We start from the raw sequence: 25,363 nt of genomic DNA, 5'->3' as shown, positions 1-25,363 counted from the left end.
CGATGTCAACATTCAGCATTAACTCCTAGCAGTTGTCACATCTTTGTCTTCAGTTTCTGCTCTCAGCATGTATTATTTCCATCTCAGCAAATTACCCAATTGTGTTTATGATGAACACACACACAGAGTAAATATTTTTGGTCAGTTGTATGAAGATTCCATATGTGTCATTTGTTCGAAGTGTGAGGTGCCAGCTCTTTAACCACAGAGCCAGTCTGGTCACCCAAATGAATGCGGTTCACCTTCTGCCGTGTCTGTCTGCTCCAGTGGCTGCTTCATGTGCATTGCTGGTGTATTCATGGCAGTAATGCACGTTCCAGTTCATTCTGCCCATGCGGTCTGTCTGATGGACACAGGACTGTTTGCTGTTTCCTCCTTCCAACCATCTACCAACTCATTTCAGAATACATTCTTTCATACGCCCCGGCTCTCAAACCATTTGGAGCAAAATCCCTCACCTTCCCCGGAGAGACTTCTTCTGCAATGGTGGATGGTCTACAGCCTGGGGAACGCTATCTTTTCAAAATCCGGGCCGCAAACAGGAGAGGACAGGGTCCCCAGTCCAAAGCCTTCATTGTCGCTATGCCAACAAGTAAGCATCCCGTGACTCCTGCTCTCCCTCCTCTCTCTTGTCATTGCTGCTGTTTGTTTTGTGTTTCTTTAAGTCATGGCCCATGGTTAATTTTTGTTTTCCATCTAAGGGCTAAGTTGCCTACAGATTTACGGTAGATTTGTGTATGCATTTTTAAAAGATACCAAAATGTGTTTAGTTTATTTAACATATATTTAAATGAACTTATAAACATGTCTCCTGCAAAAGACAGATTTATCACTGCTCAGTGTTGGGTCTATTGCAACCCGGAAAGGGCAGCTTTAGAAATGGAATGTGACATGCTAAATTGTTACCATGCTGACTATGTTCCCTATTCAACTCCTGAATATCGCATGGAATTTCCATCCATCATTTGGGGTGGGGGTGGGGGTCGGACCCAGCTTTGCTCAGGGGAATTCCCAGTCATCCAGTTGATCTGATCTGTATCAAAACCAAACCAGGTAGCAATGATCCCAAAGGAGTCTTCAAGAGGGGGTCTTTTCAGACTCCATGTTCCTTTTTTGCCTCTTCACATTTTCAACAAACAACCGCCTACTCTCTCTCTCCCATCGTCTGCTGCAATGCTACACCATTTTGTCCTAGAATAAAACCAGGCGAAGCAAATGTACCTCGCTTCTTTTAGATTCCACCCTTGCTGCGTACAGTCCAGCTTCCTCCCCTCACACTCCGGCCCCTGTCCCTCTGTCAATCCACTCTCAACAAAGAGTACCTCTACCAACTGCAATGAGAGGCATCACATCAGAAGGTCCTGGAGAGAGTGGGAGAAAAGGGTGGAACAAAACCCCACCTCATAAAAGAGGACAGGCTTACTGGTCAGCTAGAGGCCGCTGGAACCTCTGAGACTATGACCCTTACTCATACTTCAGGCCTGGAACTGAACTCACTCCCATGGCTCAGTTTTCAGCCCAACAATAGACAGGCTTACAGGGGGACAGTCCCTTGCTAAAATTAAAGTAGAAGGGCAGCAAGGGCGAGGAAGGCCCTCAATGAGATGGCTGACTCAGTGACGGCCACAATGGGCTTTAGCACAGGGGCAGTGTGACGATGGTGCAGGCCAGGCAGTTCTGTTATGTACGGGTCACTAGGGGTCAGAACCGACTTGACGGCACCTTCCATTACTGAGGAAGGCATGCATACCTTAGAAGAACCAACCACTTCAGATCCAAAGGACAGCAGTTACCCAAACACAGAGTTCAGACAGGCCACGAAAGGAGGCTTGGGAACAGGAAACACAATGAGGTAATGGGAGACGCGATGGCGTATTGAAGGGATTGCAAGGGACTCGCAAAGCAGAATGTGTTTGGATTGTTGGCTAAAAAAGCGGATGATCTGCTCAGTCAACCTTCATCCGAGTCACAGTACAACATTAAAACGCTGAAAAGACAAGGAAACCATAGGGCATGTTGTACGCGTGATCTTTGTCCTATCCAGGAGTCTTCTTTTAAGGCATGTTGTGGGATTGCAAATAGGTTCCTGATGAAAGGGACTTTAAGGAAGAGGGGCCCGGCAAGGAAGGACATGTGAAGAGGGCAGAGAACTCTTGGGAATGCCTCTGAAGTGTGGCTCAGCCCAACACCTGGGAGGCAGACACAGCGCCCCCCCCCACTGAGCGTGCATCCTGTCTGCAGTTAGCCACATTTCTTCTCCACATCGTCAAGAAGGGCGGTTGTTCATTTGCAACACACGGGCAACTCCGTGCTCAGAAACTCACGGCATCACATCGATGACTTCAAAATACTCCTATTTCACAATTCCTTCACAACTGCTCCTGGTGCTTTTTTCAGTGCCCAGGGGGTCCATCCCCACACATTTTCTAGGACTCTCTCGATCACTTAGAGCAAAAATAGGACCCCGGAGCTAATAGAAAGCTCACAGAAATTGCGCTACTTGGGGAACTAAAGTGTCCCGCCTTGCCAGGAATGAAAAGCCGCAGGATGCCATGGGCAGTGCTTGTCTAACCGTTTACACACCGCCATCGTAGGCGGTCACGTGGTGTGGGGGAGAGCGCTGGGCTTTCTTCCCTTGACGGTCCATTCTCTCCCATCTATTACAGCCAGTGCCCAGGAGTCCGAGGCAGGAGAGGGAGCAGACAAGGAACGTGACTTCCAACCTGGAAATCCCAAGCCTGTGCCATCTTCTCCCAAACTCCCAGCTTCCTCGAGGCACGCTCATTTGCCTGTTTCTTCCCCGCTTCTCGACTTGAAGAACAAGATACTGGTGAACGGTGGGGGCCCCAGAAAGCCCCAGCTCCGTCCCCCAAAGCCCGAAGACGTGGACCTTCAGTCAACGGAATTCACCGAGGAGGAGCCCGAACCGCGTGCAGACCCCCCCACGTCGGCCTCTGAGACCCGCGACCAAAGGCGAACTGTGAGGCCACCCTCTCAGAGGTCCTTCACTGGTGCCTTCCTTCCTGGGCGGGCGCCGGTTCGAGCCCAAATGCCAATGGGTTCCCGACAAGAAGCCACGGACAGGCTCGGCTCCTCCCTGCCTTCGCGCCCTGCTCCGGAGGCCTCGTCCTCCATGTCCACCTTGTCTGCCCAGCACACCCACACGGATGGGGAAACGGAGCTGCTGAGGCAAGGCACCTCCAGGCACCCCAGTTCCAGGGAGCCCTCAGCCAACCTGCCAGCCAACAGCTTTGAGAACGACCCCATCGATGAGGAAGAGGATGGGGAGCATGGGGAGGGGCGCGCTGCCAGTGTCTCCCACCCCAAGTCAGAGACTTCGGAGAAACTGCCTTCTAGAGGCGCAGCACACTCTCGGCCAGCCCCGCCGGCCAGCCGGCAGTCAGCAACCAGCGCTGGGCGCGAGAGAAGCCCAGTGCCCTCGGGACGGAGGACACTCCATTCTGGGGGCCCGGAGGAGAAGCTCAGTGTTCCAAGCTCACCCTCCAGACTGTCCCCACTTGGGGCTTCACCTAGGCTGCTGCCACCGGAACCGCATGCTCCACTTTCCAGGGGGCTCAAGGACGGTCACCTCGTGCGGGCCACCAACCCCAAGAACGCACAATCCAGGCCTGAGCTACCTTCCCCAGCCTCTACCCGGCTCTCCTCCAGGGCACAGACCTCCGATGGCGCCAGCAACAATGACGCAGAATACAGGGGCAGGCAGACAGAGGCCCCAGCCCCCACGCTCCGAGCCCGGCTGCCGGCCAGCAGGCCCGCCTCTGGCCATCTCAATTTGTTCAGAAACAGGCCCTTTGGGGCCAACGGCCGATATCCGAACAGGTTTGGCAATGGCCGAGGGATGCGGTTCCAGCCTTCTGGAACCCAAGCCTCCAAGACTACGGCTTCCCCCCAGGTGCCCTCCAGCCACAGGCCTGACGCAGGTGGCCACGGCGATGATGGTGAGAACCCCCCTGAGGGTGAACTGCCGCTGCCCGCCACCGTTGTCAATGACGTCCTGCCCTCCTCCTCCTCCTCCTCCAAGGTGCCCGCTTCCCGGGGACTGGACCACCTCAGGAAGATCCTGCAGAGAGGGTCCAGCCTGCGACGAAAAGACCCTCTCTCAGAGAACCCCCAATCCTCCAGGCCTTCACCCGCAGCGTCCCCAGAACAAGAGACTCAGCAGAGCTCTGACTCCAAGGGCGACGATGTCGCCTGGACTCAGCCCATATCGCCAGGGCGCCAGCCCTCCTCTCAGGCGAGGCCACAACCCCACTCCCGACCCAGTGTCCCTAGAAGGACAGCATCTGGCCAAGGTCTGGGCTCCCGAGCCTCCGCTCCTGAGAAGCAGGCCTGGCCGCCCCGCCCTGTGTCCCCATACCAGCCCCGAGGTCACCAAGAGCAGGATCGGGGGTACCCGCTCTCCAAAGCCGGCCAGAAACATCCCACTGACTCCCAGACCTCATCCTCTCATCCTCAGCGCCCCAGGGCCCGCCAACCCTGGTGGGCACCCTCTCCGCAGAGCCGGGACTCAGAGCCCGAGAGCAGCCCGGACGAGGATGACAGCTCGGAGGGGGTGGCCCAGGACGTGCGGCCCCCCGCGCGCTCGGCCACAGCCCGGGAGCCCGATGCTGGCCTGATCAAGCACCGTCAGCTGCAGCCCGGGGCCGGCCACGCGGACGAGAAGGCCCGCGGCCGCGCCACCGTCCCCCGAGGCTGGGCCCCGCGCACCCGCGTCCCCTCCCGCACCGCGCAGCCCGCGGGGGGCAAGCCCGAGTCCCCGCCGCCCACGTCCCCGAAGTCGTCCGCGTCCGCGGAGGACGAGGAGGTGGTGGACCTTCCCCGAGCCTCCCAGCACGGCACCGCCCCAGCCTCGGCCTCTAAGCGGCCTTCTGCTGTCCCCGCGGGGCAGCCGGGCGCCGAGGGGCCCGACGAGGACCCGCGTAGGCCAGCGCTTTCGCCCCATGCGCCTTGGGGGCGCTCCAGGCAGGAAGAGGACGCACCCCTTCGAAGGCGACCTCCTGCCCGCGCCTCCCCGGCGCCTCCGCGGCCCGCCCCGCGCAGCTCTCCCAGTCCTGGGACCAGCGCCCCAGCACGCACATCGCCCCCGACACGCGCGCCACCCCCCAACCACGCGGTCCCCACCCCGATGCTGTCCCTGCGGCAGCGGATGATGCACTCCAGGTTCCGGAACCCTCTGCATCGCGCGCCAATCAGGCCCTCCTCGAGACAAGGTGACTCTTTACTGTCCCTTTCTTGTCATGCGTTTTAGTAGTGCTCTTTGTGAGCTTGGGTGACACAGGGGTGACACACAGCTGCTACCTGAAAGATGGGCATCTGGGAGCTGGCCAGCTGCCCCGCTGGGGGTGTTTTCCTAAAGATTTCAGCCTTGGTAACCAAAGGACCCCTGTCAGTCTAAGGCGGGGCGTTTGGTTTTTCTTCATCTTCAATGTTTGAACAATTACGGGAGGATTCCTTCTCTTAATGAGGATGCACACTCTGTGGCGAGTTTTACAAATGGCCCTAATTCCATCCTCTTATCTCCCCGAGGAGCCTGGTGGCACAGTGGTGACGAGTTGGGTTGCTAACCTCGAGGTGAGCCGTTCTCAACCACCCGCTGGTTCACAGGAGAACGATGAGGTGTTCTACTCTGCTAAAGAGTCCCAGTCCCTGAAAGCCGCAAGGGCAGTTCTACCGTGTCCAGTAGGGAGGGGTGATGTGTGTGAGAATGCACAAGAGGGCAGGGAATTAGTTTGGACCCCTCTCACCTACTTTGAGGGGTCTCATGTTTGGTAATGTCACCGAAAAGAGGGCGATGGACACAGTGGCCTCAGCAGTGGGTTCCAACCTAACGATGGAGAATGGTTCAGGAGCAGGCAGTGGTGTGTTCAGTTGCCCTGGGGCTGTTGTCCCCTAGAGCCCACTTGCCGGCACTTAACCACAATCACCATCTCGTGGGGTTTGCATTCCTTACTCGAAGTTTTCAAATAGGGAGGGGCACAGGGGGGCAGAGGTGGTGCTGGCTTGTGCCAGGTCAGACAACCAGTCTGCAGTAGCTCCGCTGCAGTTTCAGGTCAAATAGTCCAGTCCAGAGACAAGCCTCGGTGGTATAGTGGTAAAGTATTGGGCTGTGATCCGTGAGGTCAGCAGTTCAGAACCACAAGCAGCTCTGAGGGTGCAAGACGGACCTTTCTACTGTGTAAGCAGTTACAGTCTCGGAGCATTGACTTGATGGCAGTGAGGGTTTTATTTTGTCAATCCGGAGCCCCCCACCCGTCACTGAATTCCTCAACAGATGCTTGTGCTGTGCGGCCAGCTGCCTGTTCACAGTGAGCCCATGTGAGAGAACCATTTGACCCCATTGGGCTTCTGGGGCTGAAGGTCGCCAATTCTTTCCCCGAAAGAGTGGCTAGTGGGCTCCATGAACTTGTAGTTAGCAGGTGAGCACTTAATGGATGCACCAACAGGGTGCCTTAGCACATGTTCCTAATTGCTGAACATGTGTCACAGCCAGCCTCAAAGCCCTGCGTGTGTCTTGGGATATGTTTAGTTGTTGCTGAACTTGCCAGCATGTACTTCAGGACTCAGCAGCCACTGATTATTTAGGTCTTCAGGCTCCGTCTTGTTCTTGTTGATTCTGCATTTTAAAAACCCTCTATGAAGCAAATCTGGGAAACACTCCCGCTGGGTAGGGGCTGCTTTGACATCCAAAGGATGCCGATTAACACCAGAAAACACATGCAGGAGGCAGAGCCACATAGAGCAATCCTGAGCAGGCGAGTGTCTTATATTTCGGCTTCAAAGGACAGGCAGGATGTGGGCAGCTATGAACTAGCGTCTTATAGGGACCTCAGGGCATTACATCTGCATGTAGTTAATGTACCTTGTGCTCTCCTCGCTGGTAATTAGTGTGGAGTGAAACTCCTTCAGGTGAGTGTATTTGTATACATCAGCCTGCATAGCATACAGTTTTAGCCCGCATGTATAGACATGCAGACAGCTACCCTGCATGGAGGTCAGGTCCCCATAAACATTGACTAGTTAAGCAAACCTAACTGGTTGTCCAGCAGCCCCCGTGGTTCTGTTGGGGGAATGGTGGACTGAGAACCACAAGGTCTGGGGTTCGACCCCACCAGTTGTCTACTCCCGTAATGATTTTGACTCAATGGCACTCGATTTGGTTTGGGTTTGGAACTAGCTGCCATGGCCATGCCTCTGACTCACAGAGGCGCCACGGGTGTCAGAGTAGAACAGGGAGGGCTCTGCAGGGTTTTCAAAGACTGATTTCTTCTAAGTGGATCTCCAGGTGAAACCTCCGGCCATTGTAGCTGGTTAAAAATGACAGGAGTCAGAAAGAGAGGCACGCGAAGGGGGCACATGGAATCTGGGGAGAGGAAAGAGCAGGGCGTCAACCCTTTGCGGTCTTATTTATCAACCACACACAACCTTTGTGGAGCCAATTCCAACTCCACAGGGGTTTTTTGGCTCTCATCTTTACAGACGATCAGCAGGCCTTACTTTTTTTTTTTTTAAATTTTAACAATTTATTAGGGGCTCATACAATTCTTATCACAGTTCATACATATACATACATCAATTGTATAAAGCACATCTGTACAGTCTTTGCCCTAATCATTTTTTTTCTCCTCTTTTCTTTTTTTACATTTTATTAGGGACCCATACAACTCTTATCACCATCCATACATATACATACATCAATTGTATAAAGCACATCCATACATTCCCTGCCCCAATCATTCTCAAGGCATTTGCTCTCCACTTAAGCCCCTTGCATCAGGTCCTCTTTTTTTTCCCCTCCCTACCCTTTCCCCCCTCCCTCATGTGCCCTTGGTAATTTATACCTCGTTATTTTGTCATATCTTGCCCTATCCGGAGTCTCCCTTCCCCCTTCTCTGCTGTCCCTCTCCCAGGGAAGAGGTCACATGTGGCTCCTTGTAATCAGTTCCCCCTTTCCAACCCACTCACCCTCCACTCTCCTAGCATCGTCCCTCATACCCTTGGTCCTGAAGGTATCATCCACCCTGGATTCCCTGTACCTCCAGCCCTCATATGTACCAGTGTACAGCCTCTGTCCTATCCAGGCCCAGCAGGCCTTACTTTCGAGGCACCTCGAGGTGGGTTCACACCGCCCACCTTTAGGTTAGTGGTAGCAAACTTTCTCCTTAGCAAATACTTTCCAAGCAGCCACACAGAGGCCACTACGTTTTGGGACAGTAGTGTGCATGTACACACTGGTGACGGTGAGGCGAAGTCGCTGGGAGCAGTTGTCATGTTTCATGTCATCTGCTGAGAAGAACCGGAAAGCATCCAGCACACTTCAGAGAGTGCTGTCTCCCTGCTTCCAGCTCTCCCTCCAGCTTCCAACTGGCTGGCAGAAAGCGAACACTACTGTAGCCTCTCCTTGTCTCAGCATCATCACACACTGGACTCCATGATACTTGCAGTGGACATTCTGGCGTACCTTGTAGACATCTCAATTTATGACAATCGTTGCCGAGAGTAAGAGCTCTGGTTGTCTAGTTGTCTAGTGGTTAGGCATGGTAAGGTCGGCTGATTTAACGTAGAATGACAGGGCTTTCTACTCCCAGAGTCTTGGGAACTCAGAGGCAGGTCTACCCTGTCCTGTGGAGTCACTACGAGTCAGCATCAACTCCATGGCGGTGAGTTGGGATTGCCCAATAGATGCAAAATGGTTTAAAGCTCTCTTTATTTCAAAGCACATTTGAAATAATGTGCATAATGTGTTACGGCTTATGTTTGGGTACGAAGCCAGCTTCTCAGGATTGCAGGATTCATCCGAGTCTGTTATTTTATTTTATGTTTTTGTGCTGTGTAGGTTATAACGGCAGACCAAACCTAGATGGGAATGTTCTTCCTGGGAGCAATGGAAGACAAAGTGGACAAAGAATTATCAATGGCCCTCAAGGAACCACGTGGGTAGGGTAAACTTCTTTATATTTTCAAAGTCATTGGATTGATGCTGTGGGACATGGCATACCACTTAATAAAGTGACCTTTCTCTTTTCCCACCTTCAGTCGTAACCACGCATATGTGAAGATCGTTGCAAGCATTCCTTTCTGTCCTCAGAAATCCTTAACCTCTCTTGAGGAACTAACTCTTTTCTTTGAATAGCTTTCCAAAGACCCAAACCCAAACCAAACCAAAACAAGAAACACCATAAAGATTTATTAGAATTTCCAGTCAAAGCTTCTCATTTGTAAGGATACAGTTTAAGAAAGTTTGTTAAAGGACTCCCTGAAAATTTCAGTCATTGGTAATCTGAAAATGACCTTTAAGATACATATTTTGAAAACGATCAGGAATCTTAAATAAGAAGATTGCAGATGAACATGGAAACATTATAGTAGTCAATCTTGAATTGATATGGTGTATAGAAAGATATTTCATTTAATCACCATAACAACCCTTAGCAAAGTGGTCTCCTTGCAGAGGGGCCCCGATGATCTGTAGGTGCCAAGCACTGGTTCTCAAATGTTGTCAACATCGCCCCGAGCAGTGTCACTTCTCCAGCACAGGCTGTGGGGAGGGCCTGGCAAGTTCCCAGGACCTACTGAGGCTCCTACTCCAGGGCCGTGCTTTGAGAGCCACCGGTGTAGAGCATGAGATGTGTCCAGCCAGAAACAATAATAGTCTATAGGTCCTTGAAATGCTAAGTTTATACACATGTTCTATTAGGCAATCTAGTTACAAATCAAATGTTTCTGTCACAGCTGCCTTGAGTTTTATCCTCCACAGCAAAATGGAGACATTTCATGTTTTCAATTCAGCAGCTATACATGTTCATAGAAAGAAATTAAAGCAATTCTGAGGTATACAGGGGCAAAAATAGCTTCACCCCAAACCACTTCTCAGCCTTAAATACTATCAGTGATTCACGGTCTGTCTTTCCAGGCTTTTTTTGTTTTTAGTTGAAGTTTTAAATTTATTTACAAAATAAGTTTGCTTTATTTCTGAAAAATCTCATTCCTGTAATCGTAGTTTCCTCATCACCCATGCCCATATGTGCCAATATATATGAAGACCCACCCTTTTTCTTGACTGCATAGTATTCTATTTCATGGATGTGCCATATTTTATTTAGAATGTTTCCTCAATTGCTAGGCCACTTTCTAAGTTGCAGTATGAGACACAATTCCCTAGATGGCAAGCATAGTTGAGAACTTACAACAATAATCGGCATGTTTTGTGGGCAAGGAAGTACATACCATGTAGTATGAAAAAAGCATTCTATTCTTTATAAGCATGTTGAGTGACCGGGACACAAGTTCTCTGATGGTTTCTTTCTATGGAAGTTCCGTACAGAGGTGCATGCAATTGGATTAGCCATGGCTGTTGTGAAATGCCCAACTACTCTTTCATGTCCATCATGGATCTAGGTCGTGGATCTGGACCGTGGGTTAGTGCTAAATGCAGAAGGAAGGTACCTCCAAGACTCGAATGGCAATCCTCTACGGGTTAAACTAGGAGGAGACGGGAGGACCATTGTGGGTAAGTCAGAATGATGTTTAGGGTGAAAAGAGTCTTGTAAAGGTTTTTTAAATAGCTAGTTTAAGGTGAAGTGTCTTCTTCGCTTCCTCTTTGTCCCCCTTTTACTCCCCTTTTCTCCTCTTCCTTCTCCTCCTCTCCTTCCCTCTTCCTCCCCTTTATCCTCTTCTTCTTCCTCCTCTCCTTCCCTTTTCCTCCCCTCTATCCTCTTCTTCCTCCTCCTCTCCTTCCCTCTTCCTCCCCTGTATCCTCTTCTTCTTCCTCCTCTCCTTCCCTTTTCCTCCCCTCTATCCTCTTCTTCCTCCTCCTCTCCTTCCCTCTTCCTCCCCTTTTCTCCTCTTCCTTCTCCTCCTCTCCTTCCCTCTTCCTCCCCTGTATCCTCTTCTTCTTCCTCCTCTCCTTCCCTCTTCCTCCCCTGTATCCTCTTCTTCTTCCTCCTCTCCTTCCCTTTTCCTCCCCTCTATCCTCTTCTTCCTCCTTTAAATCATCTTCTTCCTTTTCTGCCTCCTCCTCTTCCTCCTTCTCTTCCTCGTATATTCCTCTGGCGCCACCTCTTCCTCCTCTTTCTCTTCCTTCACCTCTTCTTCCCATTTCTCCCCTCCCCCCCTTTCCTCTTTGACATTGGCTGGCTTTGTTCTACAGAAAGGAATTCACCTCACGAGAGGCAGACTGAATATTTGTCCTGATGCAACTTTAGACATATTCTTGTACAGACCACACCCTCTTAAAATGTGACTTTATCTTATGTTCCTAAAATTGAGATGTCTCCAGCAAACTACAGGTTGCTGGGCACATCCTGCTTGGTGTCTCTGGATGGCTCATAAGTTAAGAATTGTTTCCACAGCTTTAAATGATTTGGGGAAAATGCAAAGAATAATAGTACTCGGTGACACCTGGTAGAGGAGCCCTGGTAGCATAGTGGGTTATGTGTTAGGCTGCTAACTGCAAGTTCAGCAGTTCAAAGCCACCAGCCACTCCATGAGAGAAAGATGAGGCTTTTTAATCCCACAATGAGTTATGGCCTCAGAAATCCTCAAGGCCAAGTTTACTCTGCCCTTTAGAGTTACTGTGAGTTAGAATCAATTGATGCCAATTGAGTTTTTGAGTGAATGGCACCTGTCACAACCTGTCAGTTTGTCCTATTGTCGTGGTTTGTGTATTACTGTGATGCTTAAAGCTATGCCACAGCCAAGCTGGTCTGTTTCACAAACCAGGAGGGCCACCCAAAGTGAAAGGTTTCAGCAGAGCTTCCAGACTAAGAACAGACTATGAAGAATCAGCAGAATCCTCTGAAGTGGACCGAGGAATTAGTCGCTGAGAACTACGAATAGCATCGGAACATTGTCAGTTACTGAGAACCTCGTGAACAGATGCAGCATATTGTCGGAGGACGGTGCCAGAAGATGAGTCCCTCAGGTCAGAAGCACTCAGAGTACGCCTGAGGAAGCGCTGTCTCCAGAAAGTAGAGTCACCACAGTCACGTGGGTGGAGTAAAGCCCGTGGGAGAAAAGCCGTCAGCACCTTCATCTGGTGATGGGGCTCGACTTAAAATGAGAAGAAACCGCTGCGAACAGAATTCAATCATTGGAACTTGGAATCACAAAGTTTCCCTAGAAGTAGCATTTTTCCTGCATAGCTGTAGCACTATTCCTCCCGCGAGGGAGGAGACTGGGAATGTGAGGAGTTGCATTTCCTGACTGAGACTAGGCCTCCGGGGACGGGGCGGTGGTAAAGTCCTCGGCCCTGACCTGGAAGGTGGGTGGGTTGAAGCCGCAGGAGAAAAGGCCTGGCGGTCTGCTTCCATGAAAATTGCAGCTAGGAAACCCCGTGGAGCAGCCAGCCTTCCTCTGGGAGTTTGGAATGAACTCCATGTCACACAGCAGCAACCAGAGGCAACGTGCTTTCTCGGGGCTACAGGCAGCCAGATGGCAGATTCACATCGACACCCAGGGCAATGTAGCGCACGACCAATAGCATAAGGCTAGAAACAGCTGCTTCCTCAGCTGACAGCCCGTTAAGTACATGTTTGTCTTGTATTCATTGAAACATAACACTTGTGCTTTGAGAAGACACTTTTCCTTTTAATCTTTCTCTAATTACGTGATGGCTTGCATGGGTTCTGTTTGGCTCTGTTTCAGATCTGAGCGGGACCCCTATGGTGAGCCCCGATGGCCTCCCCCTCTTTGGGCAGGGGCGACATGGCAAACCCCTGGCTAGTGCTCCAGACAAGCCTATTTTGAGCCTCGGAGGGAAGCCGTTGGTAGGTTTGGAGGTCATCAGAGCAACCACCCGTGCCCCAACCACAAGTGTGCAGCCCACCACCACCACTACCTCCTCCACCACCACCACCACCACCACCTCCTCCACCACCACCACCACCACCACTCCTGTACCCACCACTACAACCCCACGACCCACAACCACCTCCACTCGCCGGATAACTACCGCCACCCGCCGGACGGCCACTACCACCCGCCGGACGACCACCACCCGCCCACGGACTACAGTCCGGACCACCACACAGACTACTACCACCACCCCTGCGCCTACCACCGCAGTCCCCACCTGCCCCCCTGGCACTGTAGAACAGCACGATGAAGATGGCAACCAGATCATGGATGCTAACGGGATCCCTGAGTGTTACCCCGAAGAAGGTGAGTGGTCTTCATTGTAAGGGTACCCCACTGACCCAGCATGCTGCATTCCGGAGCAGGATGGAAGGAGGGTCAAGCCAGCCCAATGGCTCCAGGCGCCATTTCTAACGCCAGAGATTTAGCTTTGATAACCATGTTGATAACCACAACTCGGATGATCGGGTTACGTAAATACACACATTGCAGGGATATATTTACACTTAAAAAAAAAGTAATCACTGTTTATTTGAAAATCAGAATTAACTCCACATCCTGCGTTATGTCCGGCAGCCCCTGTTGGAGCTCAGGTCAACTAGCGAACACACAGACACGATTACGGTGAACTAGTATCTTCTAAGGTGTGATCCACAGAACATTGGTAGATTAGCCGTTCTGACATTTTAGAAAGGATGCTGTGATAAATTGTGATGCACACAAGGTTAAACGGCATTTTTACTCAGATCATTGAATGGTCTCATTGTGAGTCTCCAAGAAAAGCTGTGTTTCCCAAGACCGTTTGGCAGGTGAAGGCGTTTCTGACCAGTGCAGGCCAGGAAAGGGGATGCTCCTCTGGGGACCCTCAGGAGAACGCTAACCTCTGGGTGATGGGGCTTCTCCTGGGAACTTGGGCTCTATGCCAGGTCAAAGGGCACCATGTCCCCACTCTAGGACACCTTCTGCCCAAGTCTGCCTGTTTTCCGACCAGAGCTGCAGGCACCTTCACCTTAAAGAACAGAAGGGCCCTGTCATGATGGAGAAGAATTGTCATCTTTCTATTTGCTCCGTCCTCTGTGGACCCCGAATGTGGGAGCCAAGCCTATCATCTTTATCCAAGTGGAATGAAGTGCAGAGCCGCTGGTAAAATCTATGTTTCTAAGCTAAGACAGAACGAAGATCCTTCATTTCAGGAATTCCTGGCACATTCAGAAGTTTTCACTGTGATAAGTCCAATCAATTTGGACCGGAGCGTGGTGCCCAGAGTGGAACTTTTTTTTTGAAGTCAGTCCACGCAGGGAAGAGTTCCACATAAAGTTAAGTTTGACCTCTCCAAAAACTCAGACCAGTGGACAAGAACTCACATCCAGGGAGGAGGGCCAGCGGGAGGAAGGTTCTTACGCGTTCAACTTTCCCAGCGAGGAGAGTTGAACTTACCTTTGAACTGCAGCTACGCCGATGCGATGCTGCTTTCCTTGACTTCCTACTTCCGCAGACATGCACGTGCTTTCCCAAAAACGCAACACGCAGTGTGACTAGAAGAGATAATCGGCTGTAAGCAGAAAAGCAGCTGCTGTGGACTCGATGTATTACTAGTATCGTTGTTTCACATTTTATTTTGTCTGCTTTTAATAGACCTGTTGCACGTTCTTTTCATTGATATTTTGGGTCATTATTTGGCATGAAAGTCATTATTTTCTTTCCTTTACACACACACACACACACACACACACACGACTTAAAAAAGTTTAAGGACAAATTTCATTGCCCTTCCACGCCCCCGACCCCATATATTTGAAAAGAACTTGTCAGTAAAGACTCCAAGTCCATTTTAGTTTTTCTTTTTGCTCCCTTTGCCCTTTAGCCCCTTAGACCAATATTTAGGTCCCAGGGGTAAGGAGTCTGAAGAGCTTTTTAAATTTTTGTTTTGGATTTTACAGAAACACTGTAGATAGTTCCATAGCCCCTCTCAACAAGTGAAATCAACAAGATGCTGTTAGTCACTCCATAACTGTGGTCACCCTCCCCTCCCCCCTCCTTCCTTCCTCCTTCCCAATAACCTATTCTTCCCCTCTTCCTCTTCCCACCCCGGTCTCTGCTCCTCATCGTCATCAAATCTTATGGTGTAAAAACCACATTTGTTTTTCTTTGTTTTTCCTGATAATAATAGTGTTATTCAATATTTATCTTTATAAGATTGACTAAGTTTATTGAGCATAAGGTTCTCGACATTGCCTTTTAATTTTATTTTCCATGGACGTTTTGAAGCCACCTCATGCATGTATGTGTATGTATATGAATCTACGTCTATATAGGCGTATGTCTATATTTTTTTGCTTCACTCATATCCATTCTTCTAATTTCCTAATCTAAACCAAAAATATATCTAAGTGTTCATTATCATTTTCCTATAGGCCACGTTTTGAAACTAAGTATGAATACGTACTAAGTCCCAGGAGGACAATTACAATTTGCTAGAGAAATGTAACATTCTCATAAATATTACAATGTCCTTTGTATTCTAAAAATGCTTATTATTTTTAAAATACTTAAAAATACTTTATGGCATGGCTTCAGTTTTTAAAGTTTCTGTTGCTCCACTAACTTTAATTTGTTTTCTCTTTGTATGAATTCTAGTCCTCACTATTTTCAATTTTATAGCAGAATTATTGAGACATCATTCACAGGCCATAAAGTTCAGCTTTTTAAATATACAAGTTAGTGGTTTTTACTATATTCAGAGAGATGTTGAAAGCTGCAAAACCTATTCATTGTCCCCCAAAGACATTTCACATCCTTCAGCGGTCTCTCCTCTTTCTCGCACCTCTCCCCTGGAAAGCACCGGCCACTTCCTGTCACTGTGTGTTTGTCTGTTGTTGGTGTCAGGCTCCGTTAAGTCGCCCCCCCCCACAGAAATCCTATGTGCACTAGAGTGAGCACTGCGTGCTCCCGCACACCTGTTCTTATGTTTGAATTTCTCATTGCACCCACTGTGTCAATCCATCTTGTTGGGCGTCTCCCTCTTTTTCGCTGCCCCTCTACTTTACCAAGCATGATGTCCTTCTCCAGGGACTGGTCTCTCCTGACCACGTGTCCTGTCTCTAAGGAGCACTATGGCTGTACTTCTTTCGAGACAGAGATATTTGCTCTTCGACAATCCACGGGACTTTCAATATTCCTTGCCAGCACTATAATTCAAATGCATCAATTCTTCTTTGGTCTCCCTTAGTCAATGCCAACTTTCACATGCATGTGAAGTGACTGAAAATACCATGGTTTGGGTCAGGCACAACTTAGACCTCAAACCAACTTCCTTGTTACCACTTTAAAGAGATCTTATGCAGCGGATTTACCCAATGCAGTAATGCATCTTTTGATCTCTTGAGAGCTTCTTTCATGAGCATTGATTGTAGATCCGAGTTTGAGAAAACCCTTAATGACAACTCTAGTCTTTCCTCCGTTTGTCATGATGTTACCTATTGGTGCGGCTGTGAGAATTTTGGTTTTCTTCACAGTGAGTTGCAACGGGTACTACACGTGATCTTCATCAGCATGTGCTTCAAGTCCTCCTCATTTTCAGCAAGCAAAGTTGTGCCATCTGCATATAAACTCCACTCCAACTCACTGCTATCGAGTCCATGCTGATTCATAGTGACTATAGAACAAGGTAGAACTGCCCCCTATGGGTTTCCAAGGCTGTAACTCTTTATGGGAGTAAAAAGCCCCATCTTTCCCCCTTGGAGATAAACCCTGTTTGCTCAACTGCCTCTTGATCCATGCACAAGTTTCCGGTGAGCTCAATGAGGTGTTTTAGAACTTCCAATCTTCTCAAGGTCATCCATAGTTTGCTATGAGCCATACACTAGAATTACTTTGCATAGTCAATAAAACACAAATAAATACCTTCCTGCTATCCTCTGCTTTCAGCCAAGATCCATCTGACATCAGTCACGATGTCCTGGCAGCCTTCTTTCTATCAATGCACGGCTGCAACAATTTTCGGTGATCTTCCGCAAAGTTTTACTTGTATGTCGTAGGAATGATGTTGTTCTGTAATTTGGGCATCCAGTTGGGTCATCTTTCTTTGGAATGGGTACGGATGTGGATCTCTTCTAGTCTGTTGGCCAAGCAACTGTCTGCCAAATCTTCTGGCACAGATGAGGGAGTGCTTCCAGTGCTTCGTCAGTTGGCTGAAACCTTTCAATTGGTCTTCCATCAATTCCTGCAGCTTGTTTTTGGCTATTGCTTTCAGGGCAGCTTGAACTTCTACCTCCAGCACCATTGGCTCTTCCTCATATGCTTACATCTTGAGATCATTTGAATATCATCCAGGTTGTTTTTACAGTGACTGTATTCTTTCCATCTTTTGATGCTTTTTGCATGATTCCATCTTTTGTCCATAGAATCTTCCAATATTGCACCATGAAGCTTGAGTTCCTGGTGAGCTCTTCCAGTGTAAGAGACACTATGCGTGCCCCTCCTTTTTGGTTTTCCAACTATAGGTCGTTGCACATTTCATTACAGCATTTACTTTGCCTTCTCGAGCTGTCTTTAAAATTTTTCTGCTCAGCTCTTTGACTTCATCATTTCCTCCATTTGCCTTTGGTACTGTATTATTCAGAGGAACCCGATGAAAAGCAAGTTTCATATTCTTCTCTGACATCCATTTTGATATTTTCTTTTGTTCCTTTCTTTTCAATAGATTTGCCTGTTCTGGTCATTTATGTCAATCAAATCATGCAATACATGGCCTTTACTTAGCGTATATGTTTTAAAGTTTCATCCATGTTATCACATGTAGCACTTCCTTACTTTCCTTTTAGGTCCAAAGAATATCCCTGTCATGGATATACCATCTTTGGTATTCCATTCTTTGGTTGATTAGCCTGTGGTGTTCTTTTAGCTTTTTGATTCTCATTCATTGTGCTGCTGTGAACATCGGTGCACAGTATTGTGTGGATATGATGCCTTCCATGTCCTGAGCTATACCTACGAGTGAGATAACGAGCGCTGGTGCACGCTCTCTGGGAGAACGGACACATTTCCACAGCTTCTGTACCATTCTCTATTTCCACCAGCACTGCATGAAGGTTCCAGTTTCTGGACGTCCTCACCAGGGCTTCTTATTTTCCTTTTTCAGTGATGAGTATCCTAGTGTACCTCTCATTTAAAAATATCTCACCGTGATCTTGGTTTTCATTTCCCTAACGATGAATGATTTTGCATAGCTATTGTTCATATTTCCTTGTATGAGTTATGAAAATGAGCACAGTTAAATTTTGTATCCTGATAAACCCTTCTCGGTTTCTTTACGCAAATAATGTGCGCGTTCTAGGTTTGTTTACCTGCTGCGCTTTCTCCTGAAAGGTATTTTTAAGGTGCTACCGTGCCATATTGCTGTAAAAAATTATTGTGCAACCTAACAAAAGTATTCCCAGGATGGGGCACAGTGATTGGCAAACCGATGTAGAAAGTACGTGTTATTTGTGTAAGATAGAATATATTCTTTGGACAAATATTTTTTCTTTCTTTTTAAAACCATTTTATTGGTCATACCATTTCTTAGTTGAACATCCTTCCATGGCTCGATGTGCTGAAATGCACCGTGTGAACACCGTATTGGTTCTTGGAGCAGAGATGCAATGAGAACCACTCAGAGTGTTGAGTGGGAACTGCCCCCTGCCCTCACGTCACCCCAACTTTACTGCCCACCCAGTTCCCACACTCAAAATCTAGCAGGACCTCAAGGCCAGGAGTCTCTCACACACAGTTGCTTTTTCTCTCATGTTGGCTCACATTTGCTTTATTGAATATCATTTGAGACACCATTCTCCACACAGCAGACTCACCTAACCTTGGCCACAGCTTTTGATGCGGTGCTTGGTAGCTCAGGAGCCTGAGGTGTTTACCATATGATGCCTGTGCTTTAGCACCTGGAGTGGTCATCAGGTGACTTACCTGTCCCTCCGCCCCTCTCCCCTTCACTCCTCACCCACTCTGTTGACCACTGCCATCAACTCCAAGATTCAACATCCTAAAATGGTGTTCATAGCTCTCTATTATATCTATCTATCTATTAAAAATCATCTTTCAAATCTCAAAGTTTGGGCTTCCCTCGTGAAACCATGATATTCTTATTTCCCTTGAGAATCTGACTTTAAAAGCATGTCTTAGGAATAATCTTGATATGTTTGGTTAAGACAGTAACTCAACCAGCATTTCTGTGTAGTCTTCATTGTTTGTGGATGCCATGCATGTATGCTTATTGCCTGCCACATCCCCCCCTTAAGACAAAAAATACAAAGGGGATCATTGAAAGTTCACTTGAGCTGGATCAGACCTGCGATTTGCTAATAGTCTTCATTTCCAAATGGTTATTGTCTACCTATTCAATGACAACTTCTCTTGAGAATGTTTTCCCCTCATTTTATTTCTGGAGTGAAGGTCTTAATTCTTTGGAGATGGTTTGCATTCATTTACCAGGATGATTTGTATAGACTGCTTGGAATAAATCACATCAATATGACAAATGTTGGGAGCCACTTCTGTGGGAAGAGATCTGAGGCTCTGACATCAATGGATATGTGAACTTCGGATGCCTCACATTTTGCGTTGTTACACGTGGCTCAGGATGGCATTCAAGTGTGGCTAATTCTGTTGGTCACTTTCTCAAGAAGCTTCTTTGCAAATATACTCCATTACTTCCGGAAGTCACTTAGATTCGAGATGGTGTTATTCTAGTAAAATTACACCTGCTGTAGAAAAAGAGCTGCAGATGGCCCTGCGGGGAGCTTACTGATACCAAAGGAGTTCGCTGCCCATCATCTCAAAATCTGAACTTGTTTGGTAGATAAAAGGCATTATTTCTGTGATCCAGCACATGCACATGAGATATTTCAGCACTTTGGAGAATCACACTCAACGCCCAAAATCCACAAAACACACATTATTATACTCTTTCACTTTTATGTTCACACTGGGTTGCAAAAACTGTACCATTTACCCACACTTGATCTGGCTAAAAATAGCAAAGCCGATTGCCATGGAGTGGACTCATGGCAGCTCTAGGTGTTCCAGGGCATCACTGTGCACCAAAGGATTCCCAGTGGCCAATTTCTTGGAAGTAGGTCACCAGGCACTTCTTCCAAGGCATCTCGAAGTGTCCTTGCATTTGCAACCTTTGAGCTAGAAGTCAAGCACATTGACCTTTTGCCACCACCTAGCAATTCCAGCTAGAGCCCTGGGGGTGCAGTGATTACATGTTAGGCTGCTGACTGCAAGGTCAACAGTTTGAAGCCACCAGCCTCTGCTTGGGAGTATGATGAAGCTGTCTACTCCTGTAAAGAATTACAGTCTCAGAAACCCACAGGGACAGTTCTCACCTGTCCTACAGGCTCACCATGAGTTGGCATTGACTCCATGGTGGTGAGGTTATTTTGAAGCAGTTCTAGCTAGAAATCCCAGGCCCAATGAAACGAACAAGTCAGGAGGGAAAACAAGACTGTCCTCCTGAGGTTAATTGACAAGGGAAAGAAAATGGCAGCTTGGCAAGATAACCCCAAACTTTAGGTTGAGGTGGTTCTGATTACACCCATCCCAGAAGGAATTCCTCTTGGCTACAGGCAGGTTGACATTGGAATGACCTATGGAAAAAACTGGGTTTAATGATTTTACTACATGAAATGGCTCTGCTCACCTTTGGAGGGTAGATTCTATCACTGTGGCTCGAGCTGAGATCCCGGGACCCCAACAGAAGTGGGGCGGCTGCAGCAGGGGCTCTGGCATCTTACCTGGGCTTGAAATGAGCTGGGGGCTGCCCACTGTAACACACAGAGGGTCAGACAGGCAGACCCTATGTCCTCTGCTGCTGATATTGGTTTTGGCACCGTCACTTCCATGATGTTATTCAAATGAGGCATTAAGAGGTTGGAATAATTGCTATTTGGGAGTATTTCTAGTGAATGATAGATAATTTCCTCATGGGGAAAATGTTAATGGAGAGGGTTTTATGCATGTTTGACTTCAATTTCCCCTTCATTACATGGGGTTGATAATTCTAACAGAATTCCTTAACAATTTGATGTACTAGTTCACCATTTAGAAAGTGGAGGCAGCTTTTAAAAATCTACAGTAAACACCCTTAGGAACCAAAGGGCATGGAGTTCAGATTCTCTTTAGCTTTGTCATTTCCCAGCTCTGTGGCTCTAGGCACATTGTGAATCTTCTCCAAGCTATAATGTTCTTGACTCCAAAGTGACTCTCTGGGTGACTCTCACTGCTGTGTGGGATTCACACCGCCCCTTCTTGGCCCAGAGAGGCTTGTCTGTCTGCAGAGCAATGATGAAGAAGGATGAGCGTTTGCTCCACTCTCCGCCTTATGGAAATCGTCTTTCACAAAAGCAAGGTGGCCTAAAGTGAATTTTTGAAAAGCAGAGCTTACCTGTCTCTTCCTGTTACCTGACCTTGGTGTCCTGTTCCCAGGGAAGCTGGTGGACAGGGTTGACGTGCCCTGGGAGGGTCTGAGACGGGAGGGGAGGGGAGAGGCGAGCCTCGGTGACCCCTTCTCTCTTCCTTGGCAGATGAGGGCTCGGCTTTGGACAGTGACGCACTGATGCCCACCGAGGAAGTCTACGCCATCTATGATGAAGGTACACGGCTTTGGACCACCACTGCCATCAACATTTTGCCTCTCAGAGCCTCCAATTTTCAACTCCAATGATGAGATGCACGGTCTCCTTTGATGCTTCCTTCAGACACCTGGGCTGGGTGCAGAGAGGGTGACTGGCTGGCCCTCCACTCTCCCAAGTTGTCCCCAGCTGTGGCGTGGTCTAAAGAGAGACAGTAGCTTGATCGGCAAACGTGGCTTCCGTGTGCCCTCGTTCCTCCCTTCCACGCCCCCCTCTCTGGGGAGTCTTGGGTCCTCTGTGCTCCCCTCCCACCTTTGTTCACAGCACCATGTTTAAAACAGCCAACGCCTCAGTTTCTCCTCTCTCTAGCCTTTCTCGTCCATTCTTTTTCTCTCCTTCTCGAATGTCATAAAAAGGGTGATGCTGGCAACGCACTCATTTCTTATGTAGCATCTCTGCAAGAAGGGGTGAGTTTATAGGATTGAAAATATAGAAGGTCTCAAACAGTCTCTGGGCCAGTCACTCGATATGCCTATGTCACTGGTTGGTGCCAATGGTTAACTTGTTCAGTTGCTAGCCCAAAGGTTGGAGGTTCAAGTCTTCCCCAAGGGGCCTGGGCAGAAAGGCCTGATGGCCTCGTTCTGAAAATTCTGTTCATTTTGTCAGGTGATGTTGAGCCAGTTCCAACACATAGCGATCCTCTCTCTTTTTCTGGCCATTTACCTTACCAAGCATGATATCCTTCCCCAGAGACAGCCTGCAGAGAGCAGTTCTCCTGGCATACATGAGGTTACCATGACCTAGGTTCAGCCCATGGCAACTGGCATGTGATCACTACAGGGTCTCTGGGTGTTTGGGTTCCTGTGTTTTATAGGTTGACTCTCCAGTTGAAGAGGTCTACTGAGAGTCTTTTCCCAGCCCAGTGCTCGCCTCTGACTCCCGATTTGCCATCTGTTAGCTACAGTTTCGCTGACTTCCATTACAAGTGGGCACGTCATGCCATTGTACCACGGCTTGCCGTAGTGGCTTCACCCCGAGGCTTGCAAGCAAAACCAGCAGGTCCTAGAAAGCATATGAAGGATTCTGATCACCTTGGGAAAGGCTTATTCTTAGTCACCGTGCAGTGGTGTTAACTTGCATACTCTTTGGCTCTTTGAAAATGAAGAGCGTAACAAATCTCTTGGCTTAATGCTTTGAGACACGTGACCAGCTGACGTTCAGCAGGGTAACGCACTGCCCGGTCCTGTGTCCCTCTTCACCACGAATGTTTGTATGTCTGAGTCCTAGCGATTGGTCTTTTCCAAAGAATGTGAGTCAGAGTCTCACCATCCTTATTTTCTTCTTCTTTTGAAAATACCAAACTTTCCCATGATCTTTGAGCATTTGAAAGGGGAGAAGTGATTAATTTTCTTTCTGCTTTGTGAAGAGATTTGCTTTCATCACAACGAGCCGCATTCCCACTTCCTGGAAAAAAAAAAGAACAAAAGAAAAAAGAGCAAAGGCCACTCGCAAAGATAAGTCTAGAAAGGTGCTCAGGGTGGCTCTCTTTTGGTGTGAATCTTCTACGATTCCAAAAGAAAGCTCACCCACCTGGAGAATGGCCTTGGACCAGGGACCTAAGACCCAAAGCTGGGCGCATCCTAAGGGCTCCCGCTCTGTTTCCTTGGCCCCGTTCTGCCGGTCCTCTGGGGTTCTTTTCTCTCTTCCTTACTCTCAGCTGGAGCTGCTCTTCTGAGAGAACTGAAATCAGGGAAAAGCTATGACAGGGATGCTTCCAAAAGTTCACAGAAAAATGGATGTAAACACTATGGGATTTCCCCCCGAACTTTTTCAATCCTTCTCCCGTTTTATGAGGAACCAGTTCTGTGTAGCCACAGCGTGCATTTCCATTTTGCTTGCCTTTTATACACATAGTCTAAAACCGAGAATTGAACCTTGTAAAGGTGCCTTTTGCCTGGACATAGTGTCACTGTGTCAGAAGTGCCCGATGATAAACCCGTCCAATTGTTTTCAGATTACGAATTGGAGACTGTGAGCCCACCGGCAACCACCAAGCCCTCAACCACTGTAGAAATCCCGAGAGTCATTTCACCGGAAGGGCCCATCAGCTCTTTCCCCAAGGAGGAATTCGATCTGGCCGGAAAGAAACGATTTGTTGGTAAATAGAGTTTTCTTAATAAGAGAAATATGAGTTGTTGACTTGTGCACTCCTTGGTGCTTTGAAAAAGAAGAACACAACAGATCTCTTGGCTTAGAGTTGTGAGAGCAGGTTTGTGTATGTGCATGTTAATTTACTTTCTTCTTGAGTCAGAGTCGAGAACGCAGGAAGCAGCTTGTTGCCGGACAATGCAGAGCTTAGAAAGGCTGACCTTGTCTAGATTAGGTAAACAACATTTTAAAAAAGTCATCGGGGCCCAGGGAGAATGAGTATTCTTAAGGTAGCCAGCTTTCCTGAGCGCAGAATCACTCCTGATGTCCTCCACATTGCGGTTGCTAACTTTGTTCTAAAAGATTTGCAGTTGGCCAAATTGAGAAGGCGCACGGTAGTGTGGTACCTAAACATTAGGCTACTGATCAAAAGGTTGGCCGTTCAAATCTACCAGCGGCTCTGTGGGGGAGAGATGTGGAATCTGCTCCCCAAGCTTTATAGTCTTTGGAAACTCTATTGGGCAATTCTACTCTGTCCCCCAGGGTCTCCAAGAGTGGCTGTAATCTGTCGAAGCCAGAGCTCTTTTCCTTCCATTGTTGCCTACATTCTCCTCAAGGACTTGGGATCCGGACATTTACTTCACCCTTCCCCCTCAGTCAATAAAACCACGTCAAGTAGGAGGTTATGTTTAACTGAGACATGGCTCAGTCCAGGGTGAGCCTTCCTTTCCCATGCCCTTAACGAACGTTACTAATGAAGCTGTTGGATTCATAGATGACGGATGGAGACAAGAAACAGCTTAAACTAATAGCACACCTTCCCGTTTCCAAAGCAAATGTCCTGCCATGAGCAGAGAACTGGTCTTGCCAGCCATGATGTGGTCACGGAGTGCCTAGACCTCCCACACTACAGCGCAGAGGTAGCATTCCAGAGGCACAAGCTTGCGGGGTTCCGTGCCGGGCAGGAGCCTGGCTGAACTTGACAGGCCCCGCTTTTCCTCTCTCCAGTTCCTCGCAGAGAGGGAATCACTTTCAGTGCTATTGTTAGCTGTCCCGGAGACAGCTTCTGCGGCCTGAAGTGCTGACTATCATCTGGCTATTTTCATATGTCTATGGCTTTAAACAGCCAGCACGCCTCCCCAAAGCTTCCCCGTAGACCCCGGGACAAGCTTAAAAGACCGAATTTTATAAAAAGCATTGGAAATACAGAACTGAAAATGACATTCGGTTCAAACAGCCACTCGAAATGAGCATCCGGTGCCCAAAGAAGACGCATTGGAATGTTCAGAAGACACCAGAGACTGTTGCACTTGAGAGTGCTAGAGAGTCTTGTATGAATCAAGCCCCAGGCATTTCTCACGTTGTAAAGAATGGGGTAGAGTTTTTAAAATGGTGGACAGGCATTAAAGGATGTCCAGTCCAGCCCTTGCTTCCTGATTGGTACCCTCTCATCATCTGTAGCCTTGGCCGGAACATGGGGTTAGCAATGCATGCCCTGCCTGACTCACAGGGCTCTTGTACAGACTGCAGTGATGGGTACAGAAAAAGCGTGACCTTGACCCTGATGGTAAATAGACATTGTTCTACAGAGGAGTAATGTTGTAGAAGGCTTTTCTGACCTGGTTTTGCATGCAGAGCTCCCAGAGGGCTTGGTTTGGGGCTAGGAGGCAGTCCAGTAAAGGGTGGGCATGTTGGTCAGGGGTCTTCTTTTTCTG

At 48.4% G+C, this 25,363-nt stretch overlaps 1 protein-coding gene across 1 annotated transcript in view; it reads left to right on the top strand.

The window, feature by feature from the left end:
- FNDC1 (fibronectin type III domain containing 1) overlaps window positions 1–25,363 on the top strand; it is a 111,972-nt gene that overhangs the window by 67,149 nt on the left and 19,460 nt on the right. The window contains exons 7-13 of the mRNA XM_075554307.1: window positions 404–592; window positions 2,667–5,231; window positions 8,855–8,955; window positions 10,417–10,528; window positions 12,664–13,179; window positions 21,453–21,521; window positions 23,515–23,658. Coding sequence (XP_075410422.1) covers window positions 404–592; window positions 2,667–5,231; window positions 8,855–8,955; window positions 10,417–10,528; window positions 12,664–13,179; window positions 21,453–21,521; window positions 23,515–23,658 — 3,696 coding nt within the window. The remainder of the gene's footprint in view (window positions 1–403; window positions 593–2,666; window positions 5,232–8,854; window positions 8,956–10,416; window positions 10,529–12,663; window positions 13,180–21,452; window positions 21,522–23,514; window positions 23,659–25,363) is intronic.

The sequence above is a fragment of the Tenrec ecaudatus genome, chromosome 7 (assembly GCF_050624435.1).
Source record: "Tenrec ecaudatus isolate mTenEca1 chromosome 7, mTenEca1.hap1, whole genome shotgun sequence".
NCBI lineage: Eukaryota > Metazoa > Chordata > Mammalia > Afrosoricida > Tenrecidae > Tenrec > Tenrec ecaudatus.
The sequence above is the reverse complement of the archived record's forward strand: the minus strand, read 5'-3'. Positions and strand labels throughout refer to the sequence as shown.